General features: G+C 34.4%; 3 protein-coding genes across 4 annotated transcripts; 1 reads left to right on the top strand and 2 right to left on the bottom strand.

The window, feature by feature from the left end:
* Positions 1-2,050: 2,050 nt before the first annotated feature.
* Positions 2,051-7,087, bottom strand: LOC124454609 (G patch domain-containing protein 4-like). The gene is made up of 9 exons (XM_047005393.1): positions 7,009-7,087; positions 6,814-6,930; positions 6,452-6,525; positions 5,568-5,660; positions 4,521-4,619; positions 4,384-4,445; positions 3,361-3,411; positions 2,938-3,000; positions 2,051-2,438 (listed from the first exon to the last, which is right to left on the bottom strand). The coding sequence occupies exons 5-9, from the start codon at positions 4,542-4,544 to the stop codon at positions 2,162-2,164; spliced, it is 477 nt and encodes a 158-aa protein (XP_046861349.1). The 5' UTR covers positions 4,545-4,619; positions 5,568-5,660; positions 6,452-6,525; positions 6,814-6,930; positions 7,009-7,087; the 3' UTR covers positions 2,051-2,161.
* Positions 7,088-7,232: 145 nt separating this feature from the next.
* On the top strand, positions 7,233-13,176 carry LOC124454606 (nucleobindin-2-like). Its single transcript, XM_047005384.1, is given in 8 exon segments — positions 7,233-7,798; positions 8,522-8,642; positions 8,645-8,709; positions 9,495-9,585; positions 10,594-10,652; positions 11,175-11,267; positions 12,158-12,352; positions 12,899-13,176. Coding segments are annotated over 8 exon segments (1,227 nt in total). The 5' UTR covers positions 7,233-7,351; the 3' UTR covers positions 13,055-13,176.
* Positions 13,177-13,676: 500 nt separating this feature from the next.
* Positions 13,677-20,899, bottom strand: LOC124454607 (protein ARV1-like). Of its 2 annotated transcripts, none has more exons than XM_047005385.1 (7): positions 20,768-20,899; positions 19,813-19,932; positions 18,965-19,007; positions 18,298-18,408; positions 16,546-16,621; positions 14,727-14,878; positions 13,677-13,881 (listed from the first exon to the last, which is right to left on the bottom strand). In XM_047005385.1, exons 1-7 carry the CDS (start codon positions 20,873-20,875, stop codon positions 13,769-13,771), a joined length of 723 nt encoding a protein of 240 aa, XP_046861341.1. In that variant the 5' UTR covers positions 20,876-20,899; the 3' UTR covers positions 13,677-13,768. The 2 variants fall into 2 exon arrangements, with proteins under 2 accessions (XP_046861341.1, XP_046861342.1); XM_047005386.1 differs by having other exon boundaries at positions 14,727-14,875.
* Positions 20,900-23,007: the final 2,108 nt, after the last annotated feature.

Raw genomic sequence — 23,007 nt, 5'->3', positions numbered from 1 at the left:
CTTTTGTTCCTTTGATACAACTCTCAAGCCTTTATTCTAAAAGCTCAACCACACTCACTCACTCACTGAGTGGCACTTAATAAATCAACTCACAACTAATGAAATATATCCGTGTATAAACGCCATTCCGTGTAGAATGTTGGGTTTTGCCATTCATTAGTGGGAGCGCTATTTCTGTGTCACACACAGTTAGTATACGTGTGAGTGAGTTTTTAGAATACAAGCGTCACTGCGTCAGAATCACGCGTAGCTATATCACATGGCGCCATGAATTCTTCCATCACGCGAATAATAATGAATTACGACGATAGAAACACAATGATAAATTTTGGATTTTATGGTTTCCTCTCATACTGGTTTCCATGTATGGCATTTCCTGGGTGTTGTCATGTTGATGAAGTCTGTAGATGTTATGTATCAGCTTAATCTATCCTTAAGTAGAGTGTTGAGGATAAGTTTATGATCATGGCTGGGTGTTTTTTAATAGAGTGCTCAATACCTACGTATAAGTATGCAGAAATGTATGTTAAATATCAGCTTAATCTATTCTTAAGTAGAGTGTTTAGGATAAGTTTTGATCATGACTGGGTGTTTTTTAATAGAGTGCTCAATACCTATGTATAAGTACACAGAAATACATGTTTTCACACAGAAATGTAAAAACTAGAAGACTTTTTTTCTTCCCATAGCCCTGGTTTGAGATTGCTCAATTGTTAGGGGATTCATAATTAAATATAAATATCATAGGAAATCATATAATAATTTATGACCTAATATATTTAATTAACAATTTGATAACGAGCTCGTGATCGTGACTTTCATGAAGCGATAATTAATGAAGGCAAAATATAACTACGCAACTGTAATTGTTTTGGTAGAATCTTACTGATATTCATAAAAGGATTGATGTAGTTTTCACTAATTTGTTGATATAAATACGTTAAAATATTTAATAGTGAAAAAAACTAGATTGAAATATCTAAAGATGCATTGAGGACGAGTCGTTTGCTTTTTAATATGAACGCAAAACAACAATATTAAAAACAACAAAGCAAAAAAAAATAACAAAAACTATAACAACCCTTTTCTTTATGATCAGCTTTTAGTATGATTCTATTAAAACAATTAGATTAATAAAATAGACCTAGTCGTGTTGGAAATCAAACTTTTTTTAATATTTTTTAAGATGACAACTGCGATTGATGGCCACCATGGCGCATGCTATCTTGAAAACAATTTTTACAATTAGATTACACTCTCAAGATTTCTATGAAGTAATAGTTGATGCGGGCGCAGCCTGATCTATCGAAAATAGATAGCCAGTGGAGTAGCCAGTCAAATGAAAGGATTTGAAATACAATACAAGTATGATTCTACTAAAACAATCAGATTATACACTCAAGATTTCTAGAAGGTGATAGTTGATACGGACGCAGCCTGGGTCAGTTGCACGAAGCCTGATAGCTTTATCCATTGGATAGGGACTTTTTTAATCTTTTATAAAACCTTTTAAAAGAAAAATATAAGATTTGAACAGAGCAATAATTGAAATAAAATATTGTTTCGAAGGTTACGAAATTTCTTTGTCGTAAGAAAAACATAAACACCTTTTTTACAAGTTTGAAAACTTTTACTATCCAATAGATAACGCTATCCAGGCTTCGTGCAATCGGCACCTGATCTACTAAAAAAGTACGTAGATAGCCAGCGGATTCTAGCCACCAGATTCTGCTAAAATAATTAGATTACTCGCTCTCGATTTCCATGATGGCATACTTTGTTTTGGTCTTCCACCTTATCAACTCTTAGCTACCTCATAGAAATTCATTACCTAATTGTTAAATAAAACAAATTATAAAACTAAACAAACATGTTTTAACAGCATTTTCGCACAGCGTTTTGCCGTCGTTAAATTCAGTAGCTGCAGGAACATTGGATTTCCAATGGTAAAACATTGAAATTCACAAATCAGGACAAAAATTGCGGGCTAACGACGACACTGCATGGCTAAACTACAAGTTCAGCAAGAGCGACAAAACAACAAAACGACTTCTTGTTTACGTACTTCATATAAGACGTATATAAACAAAAATAAGAGTAGATATTTTTTCTTTATAAAATACCATCATGTACGTAAATATGAAATATGAATGGCGTTCTATTATACGTCGTCAGTCTTTTTTTTCTTTAGTTTTTTCTTCTTAGAACGTTTTTCGATAGCGCGTTCAGATCCACATCGTATTTTTTCAGTGAAAATACTTTCATTTGATGAGTCAACTATTTTGGCAGTTTCATTAAAAACGCCATATTGTTCGTTCTTTTGCTTACTACTACCAGTGTCTTGTTTGTCTATGAAACTTTCCAGTTGCGTCTTCATTCTTTTCTTCTTTTTCTTGTCTTTCTTTGTTTTCTTCTTCAAAGGTCCATCTTCGATACATCTAAAAATATATAATGGAATAAAAAATATGTAAGTTGCGTAGGTAACGTTAAAAGAATTTTGGCACGGTTGAGCACAAATCACTCAAACAAATGTTGAATAAAACACCTTTAAGGCAGCTAAAACAGTTGCAAGAAACTTTCATACAAAGTGTCTATGACATAATCAAATTCAGATCATTTTAAACATTGTTAGCAATTTTCCTAAAAGAATCATGACCGAGCGCGTCGCTAAACAACACAATTTTAAAATGTAAAAGAAACGTCTACGTACTTCGCAGATTTTAATAAGGGATATGTAAATAAGGAAGAGTGATCACGCCAAACCAATCAACACAGCTGGTTAAGCCACTGGGTTTAGTTATTGGCGCTAGCGTGAACTAAGACCAAGCTAAACAAAAAGTTGCAAGGTCAAAACTAATTGAACTTGCTGCGAATTGTCTTTGGAAATTGATATCTAGACATGCAGGATACGTAGTTACTCATGTAACTGATACTTACTCGAGATCTTGCTCAGCAATTCTTTTCAATTTTCCACTCAATTTGTGGCCATGTCGAGCGGATCTACGAAAAGAATATAACGAGGTTATTATTGGTATAGACCCACGAGACTTCATGTAATACAATTAATTACGTACATTGATATAAGATTAGAATATATAAAGCCAATGGCTTTTTTCGTCGCTTTGAATTACAAAATAAATTATGAGATCTTATTTCCAGACAAGTATTATCAAGTTTATCAATGCATTCATAATAATAACCAATAATATCCAAAGATGTTATAATGGGATTAAACTGAATGGGCATAACTAGGGCTGAGTCCATACAAGGTGTGAAAAGTACTGGGACAGTTATTGTCCCAAAGCCTCCTGAACGCTATCGTGTAACTGGATATCAAAATTGACGAGTTATTGTCCTTACTTGTGACCTGTCCTTCCACCACAGGCGTTGAACAGTTCTTCATCAGTGAATCTAAAAATTGTCAAAAACCGTGCATTGATGATATCAATCATATATTTTCAATATCAGCGACCACATTGGACCACAATAATACGCTCCATGTGACGCAAGGTCTAGCGGTAAGCGTCAAAAAAGTTGGGATATGGTCTGAAGATGTGGAAACATCTTCCACGGATGATTCTAAGCGAACCATTGACCAATAATATAAATAAGAACGCTAACTACAATACCAGTACTATAAGTCATTTTGAAGCCCGCTAAAGGAATTTTATGGGTTAAAACCAAAATGCCTTGCGCGTTCATCACAGCGTGACGGCCATTTTGTGAGACGGAAAATAATGGATTTTGTTATTGTATTCCGAGCAATTTAGACAATCGATAATGATTAATGTAAAATAGAGATTTTAGTCAATGTCTTTTTGCTAACTTTTCAGATAAATTAGACGACGCAGCGACAAAATCGAACCTAGTCTGCCACAAGTTAAAAAACAACGATATAACCATAAACAAAAGCGCGAAATGCATCTTGGTTGCCACCCATTCTTTAATTACCACAGCTTTGTGGCAAAACTTATCGTGGCAATTTGTATTATTGCATTTTATGTTGTACTTCGAACGACTTTTACTGACTTTAATTTCGACTTTTAAGATGGCGGCCAAGTTAGCGTTCCAGTTTGCACTACAGATAACTTGTAGAAAATCGCCTAAAGCCCAAATAAGAATTTTGCCATGCAAATTTGCTAGTGTTTGCACATATGATAGTTATGTCATGGATGATAGGGGAGTGGTCTAATTCCGAGTAATTCGTATTTTATTTCGGTAGCTAAGGCTAGACAGTGTCCTCACCTCTATACACCCCCCCCCCGCCATAAATCCATCCCTGTCATTCCCTAACAGATAGTACCTAACAGATCATCGCTTTGTTTCAATTGTAAATATCAAAACACTCCGTCTTCCAAAAGCCGTTCAAGAATTTTCACTTACTTTTTTGTGACTGTTGATGCTTCTGACCTCCCTTCCACTGGAGTGATTTCTTCATGACAGGCCTGGTGATTGTCCGTAATTCATTCAAATTTCAAATAAATAAACGAATATGTAATTGGTAACACTTTTTGTTTAACCTTAACAAATCGGCCATAGTACATGTCTTTTCCCTTTACTTTCCAAAAGTTATTCCGACGCTCATTTTTAACTTCCTTCTTGGAAACATGTATACCGTCCTAAATCATCAATAAATACAATGTAATTGGATTATGCAATCCCATTGTACACATTGGTCTTTCCTACCACTCTAGTCACTCTAGTTGTTAATCAAAGGCTATATAGCTAAAACTGCTGCACACAACGCTTTTTGCGTGACAACAATCAAACTTTAAAATACGACTAATTTAATGTGTTAAGTTTTAAGTTTCACACGTGCAATGAATGCATTCTACGTGTTAAGTTTTAAGTTTCACACGTGCAATGAATGCATTCTACGTGTTAAGTTTTAAGTTTCACACGTGCAATGAATGCATTCTACGTGTTAAGTTTTAAGTTTCACACGTGCAATGAATGCATTCTACGTGTTAAGTTTTAAGTTTCACACGTGCAATGAATCCATTCTACGTGTTAAGTTTTAAGTTTCACACGTGCAATGAATGCATTCTAGATATCAAATGCACAAATAATGAAGAAACTGCAACAAATTCTTTGAACTACTTCTGCTGAGAAAAAAAGTGGAAAGGCTGCGTGGACAGCAGGACCATTGAACTCAAAAAACTTTTGACATCCGCAAAAAAAATTGGCTACAAATAGTTTGAATTCTCAGAGAAAAAACTGGATTGACATAGAAAGGGAAAATAGAAAGAAAGAATAAGCTTTAGATATAACAGGTAAACTGCCTGCCTAGCAGCAGTCTGGGCATTGAGAAAGTCAGAAGATTGTACGAAAAATCACTTTTGCAGTTCTTACATGTCATTACTTCATCTACTGCATTTAACAGAAATGACGGAGATGCAAATGATTTTATTTATATTGGTTGTGAGAAAATTTCCACCAGGCGTTTTTTTGGCAGCAAATATTAATGCAGGTCTTCTGGTCACAGAAAATAAGATATTTTATGTAGCCCCAAGAAGTGGTTCAAAAATACAACTTTTACTATTACTTTACTACAAAACACAGGCTACCTGAGATTCCTCAACAACAATCTTACTGGCTGCTTTGTTAAAAAGATGATCCCACCAATTATTTGTGAATTCTGCACCAACATCATAACCAATCTTCATAATAAAAAAATGATATGTGTAAGCATCATTTGAGAAATTGAAAATGGAAAAATTATTTTATAGAAGAAATTGGAAACATTATTTTATCAATGAAACTGGAAACATTATTTTATAGAAGAAATTGGAAACGTTATTTTATAGAAGAAATTGGAAACACTATTTTACAGAGGAAATTGGAAACGTTATTTTATAGAAGAAATTGGAAACATTATTTTATTGAAGAAACTGGAAACATTATTTTATAGAGGAAATTTGAAACATTATTTTATAGAAGAAATTGGAAACACTATTTTATAGAGGAAATTGGAAACGTTATTTTATAGAAGAAATTGGAAACATTATTTTATCAAAGAAACTGGAAACATTATTTTATAGAAGAAATTGGAAACATTATTTTTGCATTTCTGTAGGGTTATAGAAACATGCAGCAAAGCTTGGGAGCAACAAATTGTCCTTCAAAATTTATTCTTTGGTATCAAATCTTCCATGGGGATTTTTCAAAATGAAGCTATAAAGCATATTGTGGTAAGAAACATTGAAATATGAAAATAAAATTAAAAGCTGTTTGATTATTGAGACATCATGATAGATGCTAAAGTATAATATAACACTAAAACATAGGGCATAGATAGGATTTAAGAAAAGGGGGGGAGTGATGTAAGATGTGCTAAGAAGCATAACATATAGTTCTCGATTGTAAACTGTCATGAAAAAAGGGAGGGTAATCCCCCTCCTGCTTGGGTCCTGGAACTGCCATATATAATGTAGTATTAATGAACATTTACTCCTAAAGTATTATTCTTCTTTGAAACTTTGATTGCATTGGCTCTTCCATTTTCATCTCTTCCAAGACCTTTCCCTAAAAAATATTTGTAAAAGATAACTCTTAAGTAAAAACAATAGATTTCTAAAGAAATGAATGCTAAAAATGCTCTGAAATTTATGTAGCAAGACCAAAATTTTCAGGTTCCCAGATATGACAAATCACACATTTCTGTCTTGTGCCTCACCTGAAGCCCATACCATATGTTACACTGATCTACCTAAGTTAAAATGTAACACTTACCGGCCAATTTTATCGATTCACTTAAATGTAACAATATTAATGTATCAAAACTATTCAATAAACATTAAGTGTAACAAAAACCTTCAGTCCAGCCATGTTTTTCCAGTTGTCTCTTAGCAAAGTTGGTGTTGGGTGATTTAGTGACAACGACAGCATCATCGTCCTTTTTACAAAATTCACCATGATCATTCCTTCACACTAATCTCGAACAAGAATATGTTTTCAAAATGTTTGCCAAAACCACGTAAAACACTTCAAATACTTTTAAAGACCTACTGAATAACTGAACTGGTCTAGTGAGAAGACTCAAACAAAATAACAAAAAGACCACTTTGGGATTTATATACTCCATATATGGCTGTTTGGGAAGAATAATCAGTACCTTTTCAGTTTCCATCCGCGAAAAGAAGAATTTCACCTTGACCTTGACCTCTGTCTTTCATCGGAATGATCCGAGCCAACGTGGTTATGCCACGTTTCTACAGGAGCCTGAAGCAGTCAGTTTTCCACCATCTGATCTTGTGTTCGAGCATTTGTTTACAAGTTTGGTAAAATCGTATTCGAGTAAATTGTTGTTTTTCTGAGCCTTTATCGAAGGCAACCGTTTGCTTTGCCAAGCATGATGCTTGTAGGAAAGGAGATCATTTCTATCTTCCTCGTTAGTTTGATATTCAACGTTAATAGTAAACCTGTACAAAAGCCTAAGGACAAAGCCGAGGAGAAGAAAGACGAATGGCGAAAGGAAGAGGATCCAGCCTATGTTAAGTATCTGAAACAAGTTATTGAAATTCTCGAAGAGGACGAAAATTTCTCCAAGAGACTTGAAAATGTCACCGAGGAAGATATACGTACTGGGAAAATTGCGGAAGAAATAGACTTTGCTAGTCATAGTGTTCGGACAAAACTTGACGAATTGAAACGCAAAGAGATTGAATCACAGAGACAGTTATTGAGACAGCAAATGGATGCTAGTCGTGGTATCCATAGAGAATATTGGAATCCTCTTAACGACCGCGAAAATCCACACACATTTGAAGTTGGAGATTTAAAGAGGTTACTTGCTAAGGTTAGTGATCATTGATCAATCATTGAATATGAAAATCATGTTATATTATACCTGTATTTTGTCATTATACTTAAATATTAGAATAACTTCGCTTCTAATTATGATAAATTTTTACCTGAATTCGTTCGAATAACCGAAAGAGTAGTGAAAGTTGCAACTAACGTCAATTAAGTCATGTATGATGTAATCAATAACAAGTGTATTTGTTGTTCTTACATTCTGGATGATCATTTATGCAAGTTGATCTTTCTTGCATAGACTTTACATATTTTACATTTTGAAGTTGGATGTTTGAAGATAAATATTGTCATTGATGACTACATTTTTCATATCTTTTTTAAACTCTTATGAAAATATTTGCATGCCTCAAATTCTGGTATATGTACATGTGATAACCTAAACATACCATGTACAATCAAACTAGATGTTCTTTTTTCTGTCACAAAGTTTCTTCTGTCACCCACTCCCCCCTAAAATACTCCTGTCAACTAAATAAAACCGCATGAAAACTGCCACATCTCTAAGTGATATAATACGAAAACTTTGTCCTTGAAGTAAGGCAACTTCACCAACAACTTTGAGGCAAATATACTTTTGAGCAATACTACAAAATTTTTGTCATCATACACAAATGAAGATACATATCTGTATGGTATATGGTGATGTTTTACAGCAGTCTAAACCTGAGCGCCACTGAATCATTAAGATTGCATATGTTTTTAGCACCATGAGCAGATGGAAGAGATTGACAAAAGAAGAAAAGATGAATTTCGGGAACATGAGATGGACAAGAAGCATAAACGAAAGATTCAGGAAAAAGGATTTGATGAAAAACAAAAGCGAGAGCTGAGGAAGAGAGAGAAAGACTGAGACAGAAGCATTTAGAAGATGCAAGAAGAGTAAACCATCCAGTTAGTACAAGAAATTTTTCCTTGATATAATAATCTACTTTTTCGTATATTTCATAAAGACGATTTTTAGTTAAAAATTGGTTGCTTTTTCTTTACTACAATTACTGGTATGAATATGTCTGTGTGTGTTTGTACTGGTCTGCCTATAGTATATGATATCTTGAGTAGAAAGTTGAAAGCTTAATTGGCAATGTAGATTTTGTGAAATTTGTGTTGCGTATATGATGCATAATGCAACTTTAAAGACATTGTTTTGCCATTCAATGTGCACGAGTGATAGCATCACTATTAAAGATCACTTTATACTTCAGCATATCACCATCACCATCAAACACATAAATTCACCAAAGTTCACTAAGAAAACAATTATTTCACACAAGTAAAATAGGCTTGAAAGATATTTCCATTTAACCCTGACATAAAAATATGACACTGTTTTGTTCCTCTTTCAGCTTTGTTGAAGTTATTTTCCCAATACTCTTGCGACTATGATTCTGCTTTACTTTTTCTGTTCATTTGTGGTTCTGCTTTTTTCCTTCTTTTAAATATGGCTGAAAAACTTGTATTTGATAATACAAGATGGCTTCTTTTGAAATGTTTCGCCTTAAGCATGACATTCTCAATTAATAAACACATTCTGGGGACGTTGCCTTGTTCCATACAATTATGCATATCATTCATACAGCGTAGTTATTCATTACACGACCTAGATACATTACTTATTTGAGTTTGCGAGATCTATACAAATAACTATTTTATAAACTCTCTATTATGATTTTATCAAGGGAAGTAAGCCTCAGTTGGAGGAAGTTTGGGAAGAAGAAGATGGAATGGACAAAGATCAATTTAATCCGAAGACTTTCTTTAGCCTTCATGGTAAGTTTTCCAATCGTCTTAATACGATGTTCAATGACCAAAATATCAAGCTAATGGCTGAAAAATGAGACCGTTTTATATGACCAATGATGATTAAAGATGAACAACACGTGAAAGTCGAACGCGAATGAAGTTTACATTTCGTAAAGTTAAACTTGCACTACTACGTATACGGTAGTTAAGTGAGTGAAGTTAGTGAACCTTTTAAGTAGCTCCAAACTGAAGAGAAGTACTTTCGAGACGGACAATTGTCAAATGCCAAACTTACGCTAAATAAGTAGACGTATGAGGACAATCATTAGTCAGTACGTAGCTCCAGTTTGGAGTTATACTACCGTGTGCAATATATGTATTCCCTACGTGACAAGAGATCAGGTCTATTGCAATAAAACTATTCTACCAAACGTACAATGAGTGCATGACGCTAGCTGGAAAGTGTAGTTCAGAGGCGACAAGTTCTGTGGCTACTTCCAATGGAACTAATGAGGACAATCATTAGTAAGTAGTGAGTACGTAACCCCAATTTGGAGTTGTACTACCGTATACAATATACGTATGTATTCCTTATGCGACAAGAGGTCAGGTCTATTCCAATAAAACTATTCTAACAATTGTACAATGTGTGTATGACGTTATCTGGAAGGTTTAGTTCGGACGCGACAAGCTGTCTTGCTACTTGCAATGAAACTATTTGAAAGCTGAAGAACTGCAATATACAAACTTGCAGTGACTATCTTTTACAATCACATGTCTATTTTATCGTAAAAAAATTACCGTATGCACACTTCCGCAGCGATAACATGTTAAAATGAATTTTGCGTCGCGTTCAGTTTGCAGTAATTGTCTTTAAATGAAGTGTAATACTAGCTCTGCATGTTTTTGAGCGATAATCTTAATATCTGTAAATGAACAAATAAACAATTTCGCCGAAAACAAATAAACCAATCCTTCCTTACTCCTTCCCGAATTGGATAATTTTGTACGATAATGTTTCAAATTTGTTTGCAGATAATGATGGTGATGGACATTTGGATCCATACGAATTAGAAAGTCTTTTCTATGGAGAGGTATAAGAAGTTGAGTTATCGCGCAGTGTTGCCTTATACGTATGCATATTTTTTAAATAGATTTGGTGTGACGAGCTTAGACTCATCCTCCTGCTTTATATATTTCCAAATTTTAGATCAGGGGGTGTTTTGCTCATCCGACCTGAATCTAGTAAAAAATTACCATATGTTTGGTCACACTGTAGCAACGTCTTATATTTCTACGAAGCTGTAATGCTCTCAGCAACAATTGTGTGACGTCACGCAGTAGGCTTACATGTTTAATCACTTTAATGGCGTGATTACTGTGAAGTGAAACTTTATTTGATGTATTGCGATGAATATAAAATAATCGAGTAAATGAATACCGGAATACGTACAACGAATGGAAGATTATTACTAGGAAAACGTATCTTATTTCTATCATGCAAACGTCATTAAAACGTTGAAATCAAACTTTTCTTGGTAACTCATCTTAACTTGCAAAGGTCTTTCGACCATAGAATTTCTAGCTGGAATTTCTCTTTTGTTTTTTACGTTTAGGCGAGTAAAATTCACAACGCCTCTGATCCCGATTTTGATCGGCGTGCTTTGGATGAAGAAGTTCAGAGAATGAGAGAACATGTTGTTAAAGAGGTGTTGTATAAACTTTCACTTCATTCTTCAAATGACTACAAGGAGTATCAAAAAAATACACACTTAAAAAATGTCCAGAAAACTATCATTTTAGCCAGTGGCGTAGTCAGCCCGCAAATTTGTTCTTGCTACGTAAATTTCAGATCATTAGCTATCATTATTCATTTCTTTAGAAATCTATTGTTTTCACAGTGAGTGAACACGAAAAAATATACATAGCAGGACCAAACTTGCAGACTGGCTACGCGCGGCACTGATTACAGCAGAAAATAGAAAAATGTGTCAACGTCTGTGTATTTTGGCATCGTCTAGTTTGTCTAAAAAAAAATCAAAAAAATAATCTCGAAAACCGGGAGAGCAGTTTTTAAAAGCCTCAATTTTAGTTAAACGCGCATTGTGTGTTAATTGACGTTTTTCCGTTTCTCCATTCTCGCCAAACTTGTTGTTTAATCAAATTTATTGTTAGTTACTTTCGAACAATCACTCATGCACGTATTCAGTCTTAAATGAGAAAAAGGTACATGAAAATGGAGTGAAAGACACAATCGTCCAATTTTGAGTTTTTATGAGATCTTTTTATCAAAACAAAAGGCAGTATAAATTTCGTATCACATGTTCCCCATACAGCTATATATGATGGATTTACGATAGTGGCAAGTAGTACGGCTTCAAAATAACACACACGTACGTCACAAGTACGTGGCAATGAAGAAAATTATGGTGGAGGGGATTTTTGACTTTTACAAAGCGCTTTTGGGTTGCCCAAGCGTTGCTGTAGAACAAATTTCAGAACAGTATCTCCAGCTTCTTGGGATACTTTTACCAAATGTTTTACTGAATAAAATTTATGATTATAAACTAGAATGATGTAAGGGTCCATTATATTTCAGATTGACAAGAACAATGACGGATTTGTTTCGTACGATGAATTTGTCGGCGCTACACAAAATGCAGAGTATGAAAAGCCCAAGAAAGAATCCTGGAAACCAATTGATGATGAAAATGAATTTACCGATGAAGAATTTGCAGATTATGAAAAACAGTTCATGGACGATGATGATGACGACGATGAAGAGGACGAAGTGGTATGTTTACTTAGTTAAATGCTGTAAAATATGTGATGTGATCAATGAAGTTCAATTTACGTAATGTTGATAATCTGTCAATGTCATGACATAACCACTGTCTGAAGTACGTTCTAGCCTCCTTTCCTTCCCTGCATGAATTTTATCCCAGCATTCCCTCTCTGCCTGCATGAATTATACGTATCCTTAAACAGATTTTGTTAAGTGCGAGTTCTAAACACATAGCCACTCGCGGTCTAAGTTATCCTCAAAGGTTGGTTTAATTGTAAGGGGGGGGGGGGTCGGAGGTTGTGCCCGTGTATTGATGGACAAAAATTTACTTGGAACACTTTATGGCAAAAATACTCACATGACAAATGTGCTTTACATGTCGTCACCCTCTTCAGTCGACGTAATTTGTCTATCGCACAGTACTGTACAAACTACAAATCAGTTGGTATTTATGGTGAGATGGTGACGTTATACTAAATCTCAAATTTGCCGTCGCTTGAAAACACCGTCCCTTCACATGATTACTGTTCATAAATGTTACAATGCTTCTTCCAGCATCATCCAAATCAGGATGAAACTCACGAAGAAGTCCCTGTGAAGGATGAGAAACATGAACCCGCAGCTCCTCAGGTACCATTGGCCAACTTAAAGGAAGAAGAAAAACGCGAACATCATGATGACGACAAGAACAAACCTGCCGAGTCTCATTAAAATTGAACACAAACATTGAAGAGGTGATAGAAGTAAACAATTTTCACGTATAGACTATTAAGAAACGATTTAACTTGTATTCTAAAATCAGATCATCTTGAAAAAAGAATTTGTTTCTTGCATATCTTTTATCCTTAATCTGTCGCTAGCAGATACTTATGTTTGCACATTACAGGGAGTACACAGTAGGTCCTCTTCTTTTGCAATTACCTGCTACACATTTAATTAGATTACTGGCTGCCGTTCTTAATTTTATCATTCCTATTAGTAAGAAAAAAAAGCAATTGACTTGCTGTCACTATGGTAATCACATGCGTAATAAGATTCAATGAAGTGGCTCTTCTGTATATTCATAATACTGTGAAGTAGGTGTAAGATTTAGCAAACTAGCCCAAGTGTTGTTGTTGTTTTTTTACCTTCTTATCTTACTCGGTCCCAGGCCGCCACTGCTTCCTCCTATATTAACCTTAGTTACAATGTCACCTCATTACAATATTGACTTTACTCACATCATTCAACTTATTGTCCGAAATCATTTTTTTTTCTATTATTTATACAAATTCGAAAGTTAACAAACAAATATTCAATGATTACCAACAACGTGATTTAATGAAAAAAATGGTTTGAAAAGAAGAAAATTCCTTTAATGCTATTCGGGCATAACTACATTGTTATTTTAGTACGAGTCATTTGGTCATTTCATAAATATACAATTCATATTAGATACTCGTGAATATGAAATGTTTCATAAAGAGATATGAAAGAGTACAATACGGCATTACCGACCAAAACAATAATTACAGCTGCCAACATTTCTTTCAAAATAACTGAAACGAAAAATTACATGATAGTAGATGTTGATTGTCCAGGTTAGTGCAGTCCTTAGGACTGTTGGTGTTGGTATAGACCTTAGCGGTAGTCATCTTCAGAATGAAGGGAAAAGTGTCATTATCATGGGTAGATAATGCTGCATATTTTTTTGAAAATACTCGAAGTATCAGGACTTCAAACAAATGGGTCCTCAGTCCGATGGTGTTTTTTGGAGTGTGTTTTCTCATTTATCTTTAAGTTCTTTTACAAAATAACCATGATGCGAAAGAGATAAATTTAAAAAAAATTTTTTTTAATTTTTCTCTGACATGTATTATAATTGTGATTGGCAAATCTTTTTGATAGATTGTCTTATAATCAAAACAAAAAAACCCGTCCGCTGATTGGTCGATGGCTGGGTTTGAATTAGCCTGAGCAAATCGATCTGATCAGAACCAATCAAATCAATCAATCAATCAATCAATGAGAATTCGCAAATCAATCATCAATTTGCTTTGAAAAAAATTGAAACTTTGTTTTAAACTTGTCTGCTTAGCATTGTTATTATTTGATAATAGAAATAAAAGATGTTTTTTGTGTTTGCACAGGCTTATGCAAACCTCGGAGACGTTTGTGAGAATTCTCGACCTTCGGTCTTCGGCTTGCATTGATTTGCTCTCGAGCTCTCCCAAAGGTCTCCTCGGTTTCTCTTCTAAACATCTTTTATTTCGTAATAGTTGTGCTCAGATCGGTTTGTACAGGCTAATGCCAAATCACCTAAAGATCAATCAGCGCACGGGTTTTTATTGTTGTAATTTTATCATTGTCAATCGATCAAATATTACATAAAACATAGTCATACCATTCAAGGCGACGATATTTGACGTTACTATAAAAAGTCTGGCGACGCTAAGATATATGGCATTGTGAGTTTGACTCCACACTACGGCAGGAAACGCCAGCAATTTACCAAAACTTGACAACAACAGCACACGAAGTACGTCACGAAATCTACTGAGAAACATGTTGTTGTAAGTGTTGCCTAGTGATGACACGGAAAAAATTTCGGTCAAAACTTGACAAAAACAGCACACGAAGCACGTTGCAATATATATATATAGCAAAACATGTTTTTAAGGTTGCCTAGTGATGACACGGAAAGCTAGCTATTTAGGCAAAAACTTAATAGTATTCAGAATTTCAGACCGATTTAAGGCATGTTTATAATTTCAAGTTTGTCATAAACATTAGCATCAATAAAAGGACCACAGAAAGATGAAATTGGTCGCGAGAAAATACGTTTTGGAAGGCGAAAATAGCAAACTGTAAAAGCAGATCAGCATCGTAATAAATGTGCATCTCTCTGAACATGTAAAATTGAGTAGTTTCACGAGGGGATAAAGAAGCACTGTATGTTTTGGATGCATATCCTACTCAATAACATTTTCACGATGGCTACCGTCACCTTCTATATACCGTACCTTGATCTTGACGTTTCTACTAGTCTGACACCAAACTCTATTTACCGTACCTTGGTCCTGATGTTTCTACTAGTCTGACATCAAACTCTATATACCGTACCTTGGTCCTGATGTTTCTACTAGTCTGACATCAAACTCTATATACCGTACCTTTGACCTGATGTTTCTACTAGTCTGACATCAAACTCTATATACCGTACCTTGGTCCTGATGTTTCTACTAGTCTGACATCAAACTCTATATACCGTACCTTTGACCTGATGTTTCTACTAGTCTGACATCAAACTCTATATACCGTACCTTGGTCCTGATGTTTCTACTAGTCTGACATCAAACTCTATATACCGTACCTTTGACCTGATGTTTCTACTAGTCTGACATCAAACTCTATATACCGTACCTTGGTCCCGATGTTTCTACTAGTCTGACACCAAACTCTATATACCGTACCTTGGTCCTGATGTTTCTACTAGTCTGACATCAAACTCTATATACCGTACCTTGGTCCTGATGTTTCTACTAGTCTGACACCAAAGTCTATATACCGTACCTTGGTCCTGATGTTTCTACTAGTCTGACACCAAAGTCTATATACCGTACCTTTGTCCTGATGTTTCTACTAATCTGACATCAAACTTTATATACCGTACTTTTGACCTGATGTTTCTACTAGTCTGACATCACACTCTGTATACCGTAGCTTTGTCCTGATGTTTTTACTAGTCTGACATCACACTCGATATACCGTACCTTTGTCTTGATGTTTCTACTAATCTGACATCAAACTTTATATACCGTACTTTTGTCCTGATGTTTCTACTAGTCTGACATCACACTCTGTATACCGTAGCTTTGTCCTGATGTTTCTACTAGTCTGACATCACACTCGATATACCGTACCTTTGACCTGATGTTTCTACTAGTCTGACATCACACTCTATATACCGTACCTTGATCTTGATGTTTCTACTAGTCTGACATCACACTCTATATACCGTACCTTTGTCCTGATGTTTTTACTAGTGTGACATCACACTCTATATACCCTACCTTGATCTTGATGTTTCTACTAGTCTGACATCACACTCTATATACCGTAACTTGGTCCTGATGTTTCTACTAGTCTGACATCACACTCTATATACCGTAACTTGGTCCTGATGTTTCTACTAGTCTGACATTACCGTTATCATACCCTACCTTGGTCCTGATGTTTCTTTTAGCGCGGCGTATATCCACAATTCAGCAAAAATCGCTGACAAAAATACAATTGCCTCTACAAAAGGAAAAATAAGTCCCACATTTTAATAAGAGTACAGCGTGAAAGCGTTTTACAAATTCTTAGGTGCTCCTATAACAGGCGGCAAAAATAGAAAATTCTTGAAACATGAACTTAAAAAATGAAAAAAAACCATAAACCTCAGTAATTTTTCTACAGGAAATAGTGTTTTTGTTTTCTAATTCACCCAAAGTGTTATAAAGATGATGCAAAATTCCAATTCTTATCAGTCTCCAAACAAACTACATGTGTTTTTACTAATTTACCCATAAGTGTTATAAAGATGATGCAAAATTCCAATTCTTATCAGTCTCTAAACAAACTACATGTATTTTTAGCATGTTGCGAAGCACTTTATGTCAATATAAAAACTGCTATGAAAACTTGCTATATTACAGTAAATTTGCCATTCTTTGAAATACTTACTTCTTGGCAGAACGTTTTGCAGTTTTTCGCAATTTTCGTTACAAAAATTAACTAGGGATCCAAGAATAGTGCAAAGTTTCTTAGAAAAAATGTTCCTAATCATGACAAATAAAATAAGAAAGCTTAGTATCGAACCTTGGCGTTTCAAAAAATTCTAAACTGAAGTTCATTTCGAGAAGTGCTTATCAAAGGCTAAGCAGTTCGTTTTTTTGACGAATAGCTACAACTTGCTCAAAGATTGAGTAAATAAACGTTAAAGAATGAGTATCAGGGTTATGTTTTGCGCGCTTAATGTTTATGTTGTCATATACAGGAACTTTCGTGCAGTTTCGTAGTATAAGCAATCCGAAGCGTATTCAGTACAGGTTTTGTTTCGTTTATTGATTTATGTGATCATATTTATTTATAGGAAGCATTTAAGATTGCTAATTTGACTGTTGCTACGATATTCACGCCGTATTTTTATGCTGTACTAATGTAGGCAAATCAAACATTTCATCGCCGCCATTTTCGGGATACCTTAAAATGCTTAACCATGCGCGCAAAGCATGACTTCGGTTATGTTGTATTTTTTTATTCTTCTGACACATATGTGAAGTTCATATTTGTGTGAAGTGCGATAGTTTTAGCGCTAAATTCCACCTAATTAAATAATAAGGCACCGAGCAGTAAAATGCAACGATGTTGCTGTGTAAAATAATTTTTAAACAATCCGGAGAAACTTTCATTTTTTATGTATCAAATGCCTGGATTACCAATTTTCACACTATATATATATATATATAAATTTAATCCAGGGGATTTAATCGTGAAGAGTGAGCAATCACGAAACATGCTTGTCGGGATGAATCTGTAGTTTTCGAGACTTTTTTCAACATCACTATATATATGTAATGCAACTTTATAATATACGACAGAGCTTTAATGACCACGTATTTCTGTTATTTTTGGAACTTAACGCCACTTATAAACATAGCAGATTTTGTGGCAACATGATTATTATTAATATCAATACTTTTTCCTATCAAGTAAGACCTTCCAATATGGCGTTTCACAGGAATAGCGGAGTGCGTTATCCAGTCTATTTTCGGATCAGTCCTTCACCCCCTACTTGAAGGAAGGGGTTTTATGAATATTCAGACATTAAGCACTGCCTGAGTGATTTCTTTTGATCGTTTCTGGTATAATCGCTTAAAGACCACCAATAGTCACACAACTTGCAACAAATTGAATTAATATATACTTACCAGAACATGACAAAATAAACATGAAGTAAAACTGCATTTCAAGGACAGAGAAATCGGTGATTGTGCCAAAGTCACGTGATTTTTTATGCTTTATGTTGTACCATTTGATGTCTTGAAACTTGATAAGATGAAAATTATATCACACATTAAGTTAGCCGCGAATTGATTGGTTAATAATCATTTTTGCCCATTGTCGGTCAAATACTTTCTCATCAAAACAGAAAGTAAACAAACTCGAAACTTCCTAAAGCAAACAGCTTAAGTATAAATGAATGCCATGCCATAAATGCTTTATGAACCTCGCTTGCTCGATTTTCAGAAGAGAGATGATAAATGTAAGGATAACTCTGGCTTTCCTGTCTGTTTGAGGAAAAATCTCCAATAGTAAAAATCACAATTACAAAATATGCACTCTTTCTAGTTTTCTAATTTCTATGATGATGAGCTTGACCACAAAACAGAACCGCCACTGAAGTTATATATATGCGCCTTTTAGAGAAAATTTATGATGTATAAGAAACTACAAAGACAATGCCACCAGTTTTTTCATAAACTTGTAAAGAAACATCTAAGACTCCTAATTATAAGTATGTTATAGTATGGAATTTATGGCAACAGTTATAAAATCATGTCATTTGACTCAAAGCACAAAATTTAAACAGGATACAAGTATCGCAGAGAAGATAGATGATTCCAAGTTGCCAGTGTATCTAAAAAAAAGAAATAAAAATACCTAAATTCACGTGTTTCTTCATCAATATCAACAAGACGTTTGATGGTGTCATCACTCATGTTTTTGAAAGTATAACAACAAGCAGGAAATGTGATTAGTGATTAAATGAGCAGACAGGGCAATTGGTGGTTGAATGTAGCAATGAGCAGACAGGACGATTGGTGGTTGAAAGTATCAATGAGCAGAGAGGACGATTGGTGGTTGAATGTAGCAATGAGCAGACAGGTTGATTGGTGGTTGAATGTAACAATGAGCAGACAGGACGAATGGTGGTTGAATGTAACAATGAGCACAGAGGATGATTGGTGGTTGAATGTAACAATGAGAAGAGAGGACGATTGGTGTTTGGTTGAATGCAACAATTACCAGCAAAAGGGCGATTGGTGACAAGTTATGAATTAAGAATCTATGTTTACTTTTTGAATGGTTTGAATTTGGGTTTGATATTCACATTGATTTATTCAATGACCTTCCAGATTGTTACATAAAATATATGGAAATTTATAAAATAAAGTTAGGTTTAGCAAAATAAAAAATAAAATACTTTTCACAAAAATAAAAGACCTTTAATGCATTTCTTGAAATCTTGATTATACTACAATTTTTGTATTTACACAAAGAAACTGGTAGTGATATTAAAAGTATGTAGTAAAAATCATCAGTTGCCAACTTCTAATTCAACCCTGCATAACTAATTTCCACAATAAAGTCAATCAATAATCATTCATTGATGCTTTAGCAAATTTGCTTCAATAGAACAGTTGATATACAATGTTACTTACCTTTGGAGTTATATTGAACACAACATGTCGATATGCTGCAACTTTATGTAGAATTATATCCAGAAACACAAGAACTGTGTCAAATTCAACATATTTGTCAACTCTGCTATTGCAATATTTCTACAAATAAAATGGATATTTAAATGATTTGAAAGCATGCAAATACACAAGATTGTTAACCCAACCCATGTTGAAATAGATTTATATGCAGGTTGTAATTCTTGCAAATATTGACAGTGCCTTAGCTAGCTTCAATAATACTAGCTGATGAGGGAGGAGGTGAGGGGCCATAAATTCATATATTCATACAATTCCATATAACTGATATTTACTAGTCCCAAAGTAGTTTACACTCCCCAAGTCTAATTGTTCATAAGAGGAGCAGCATTATTCCCATTTTCAATATAGTAGGGGAGAAATTGTTTCCTCAAGCTAACAAAGCAAAGCATTTAAAATTATAAGCCTGAGATTTTCGTATAATTTTTTGCACCATGTTTTTACTCTTTGAAACAATCTTGGTAAGAAAGATTAACTTTGACAACATGACACTGATTGGTTTGTGTTAGATGGCCCATGAGCCATTGCAGTATTTTTATAAAGCAAGAATGTTGAACGCATTATTTCATTATAGAGAAAATCATGTAATTAATCTTTGCGATTTTCTCAAAGTATATAATGCAAAAGCATTTCAAAGTGCATCTATTCAATTATTGATACAAACAACACATATTTTTGATTGCGTTATTCGACGTCAAACTTTCGAGATTTTGATGGTATTTTGATTTACATTCCATCATTTAAATGTGAAATCTGAAATCTGTGATGGAAAATCGTACTTTGCAAATCACTCTGCTGTCATTGGGGAGAATTCAGTATCCAGAGTAAATTGTCAAGTGTTTATTAAGAAAGTTTTAAGAACGTTTTAAGTGTTTAAGTAATACAATAAATTACATACACAAATGCAGAGTTTAAAGCTTCGTCCTTTGAATTCTTTAAAAATTTCTCCAGACTCTTTCCCACATTCAACACAAACTTTCTCATTTTGTTCGACTGTCACTGACATTGTGACGCCGCCATATTGGGTGTAATAACCCGGGAACACCCGGAATGTGTGCCGGGAACCATTAACCCGGGTTGATACAGACGGAAATACAAATGTCTGTCTGCTCCCCTAGCAATGAATTATCTATATTATATATTCCCATTATATTTGATAATTATTTTAATCATTTCCTAGTTCCTTTCTTCTCTTTTTTCACTTTTCATTCAGTTATGCCTTTTCCTTTGTACACGGTAAAATAGCTAAAATCATTTTGTTTCAAAGAATACGGCTAATTATATTGATTAGCATTCCTATATCATAAAACTTATTGAATAAAAGAACAGTTTTGATTGTTTGTTTTGGACAGATTGCAAGTGGCCTACCGCGCCTAGATACAAAGTTGGCCATAGCGTATTAAACTTCGGCCGATTCCACGAAGCCCAGACAGATTTTTTCTGTCAGTTTATCCGCCGTAACGGTTGAACAGTTGTTGTTTGTCTAATTATCATTTTAAGTCCTAAAACTAAAGGTAAAACCACATTACATTATTAAAAAATACCGCGTTATAATGGCATATGGTTTAAATCTTTTATGGAAATAAATGATGATTTTTATCGATGTACTGTTAATACAGTTAACACCCATAACTAAGGCAAATTCAAAAATTCGAAAAGTTTGCTATTTAACGATCGTTGTTTCTGCATGACCAATTCTAAACGTAAAATTAATTTTATAATGATCGATAGCCATGATTCACAGGTATATCCTATACATTACCGCCGAAAACAGTATCAGTAGGTTGTTTAAACCAACACCGTCACACTGTTATCAGCAACTATAAAAAAAGTACCGTGAATAACTAAGAACAACGGTTATAGCGCCCATCTATAGCTGATGCATTTATACTGCAATTCTTTGTGTTTGTTAATCACTTAGATCAGAACTGTCATACTACACGAGAAGCATTTATATTTGGTATAAAAAGATTTAAAAAAATGGAAGTGTTGCGATAGAGGTAACTTCAATTTCATACTGAATAGTTAGTGAAAACGTCTCGCTGAAACCTCCTTGTAACCCAACTCGTCAAAGGAGCTCGGCTGTCATTGCAGTCATGTGGATAAAAGCCGTAGTTCAGTTATGTTTATTTGTGCTTTTCGTGGTTAGTTGGCTAATGGCAAGATCGTAGTTCAGCCATGTTTTTTTGTGCTTTTTGTGGTTAGTTGGCTAATAGCGAGATCGTAGTTCAGTCATGTTTTTTTGTTCTTTTTGTGGTTAGTCGGCTAATAGCGAGATCACTAGTTCGTAGCCAAGTATCTAACAATCTGGCGGCTGGTGCTATTCATGGAAAAAATTCAAAAAATGACTTCAGTTTTCAATACATTTTTAGCATCACGTCGTTCTTATATGCAATAATATGATGGCAATTTATTAAAAATAAATTTTGACTTTACAAAAAAGGTATAAGGTGATGATACAAGTTAAACAAGGGGAAATGGTAGTTAAAACCGTTCATAAAATCTTTTTGCGTTTACATTTACAAATTGATGGGTTAATTTTGCTTACGATATGTAATGCTGAACTACACCCAAATGTGTTCAACCTAACTTAACCAAATTTATCACCTCTTTTGAGAATACCTGTAGCTAAATATGAGAACGGTTTACTTTAGGTTACGAATGTGAATCCTAGCTTTCTTCTTTTGGATTATAACACAACTTCTAGTTAATTCGTAATCATCAAAAAATCGTTTAATGCACTTTTTTATGTTAGTTATAATTTATTATAATTCAGCCAAACGCGGTGAAAAATTTATCTCTGCATCTTAAATCTTAAATATAGCTATTTCAACAAGAGAAATATAGAATGGTTTCAATTCATGTTTAGCTATGTGTCTACTCCAAATGAACACACATGATATCTTTATATTTACACAAATATATACAACTATTTATATAAGTTCTTCAATACTTCAATTCATTTTATTTAGTTTGGTGCACGCAAGTTGCAACGCACAGTATCCATTGAATAAACATCATTGCCAACTCTGAATATCGTTGGTGGTATCATCCGGAAGCTGGTGGCAATTCAAGTGAATTTTAAGCGCTCGTCACTACATCTCTAACGAGCCACATTATTTTTCATCTGTTGTTTTG

This window comes from Xenia sp. Carnegie-2017, unplaced genomic scaffold, assembly GCF_021976095.1.
Source record: "Xenia sp. Carnegie-2017 unplaced genomic scaffold, XeniaSp_v1 HiC_scaffold_3, whole genome shotgun sequence".
Classification (NCBI taxonomy): Eukaryota; Metazoa; Cnidaria; class Anthozoa; order Malacalcyonacea; family Xeniidae; genus Xenia; species Xenia sp. Carnegie-2017.
Note: the sequence above shows the minus strand (reverse complement) of the source record. Positions and strands in the feature narration are given on the sequence as shown.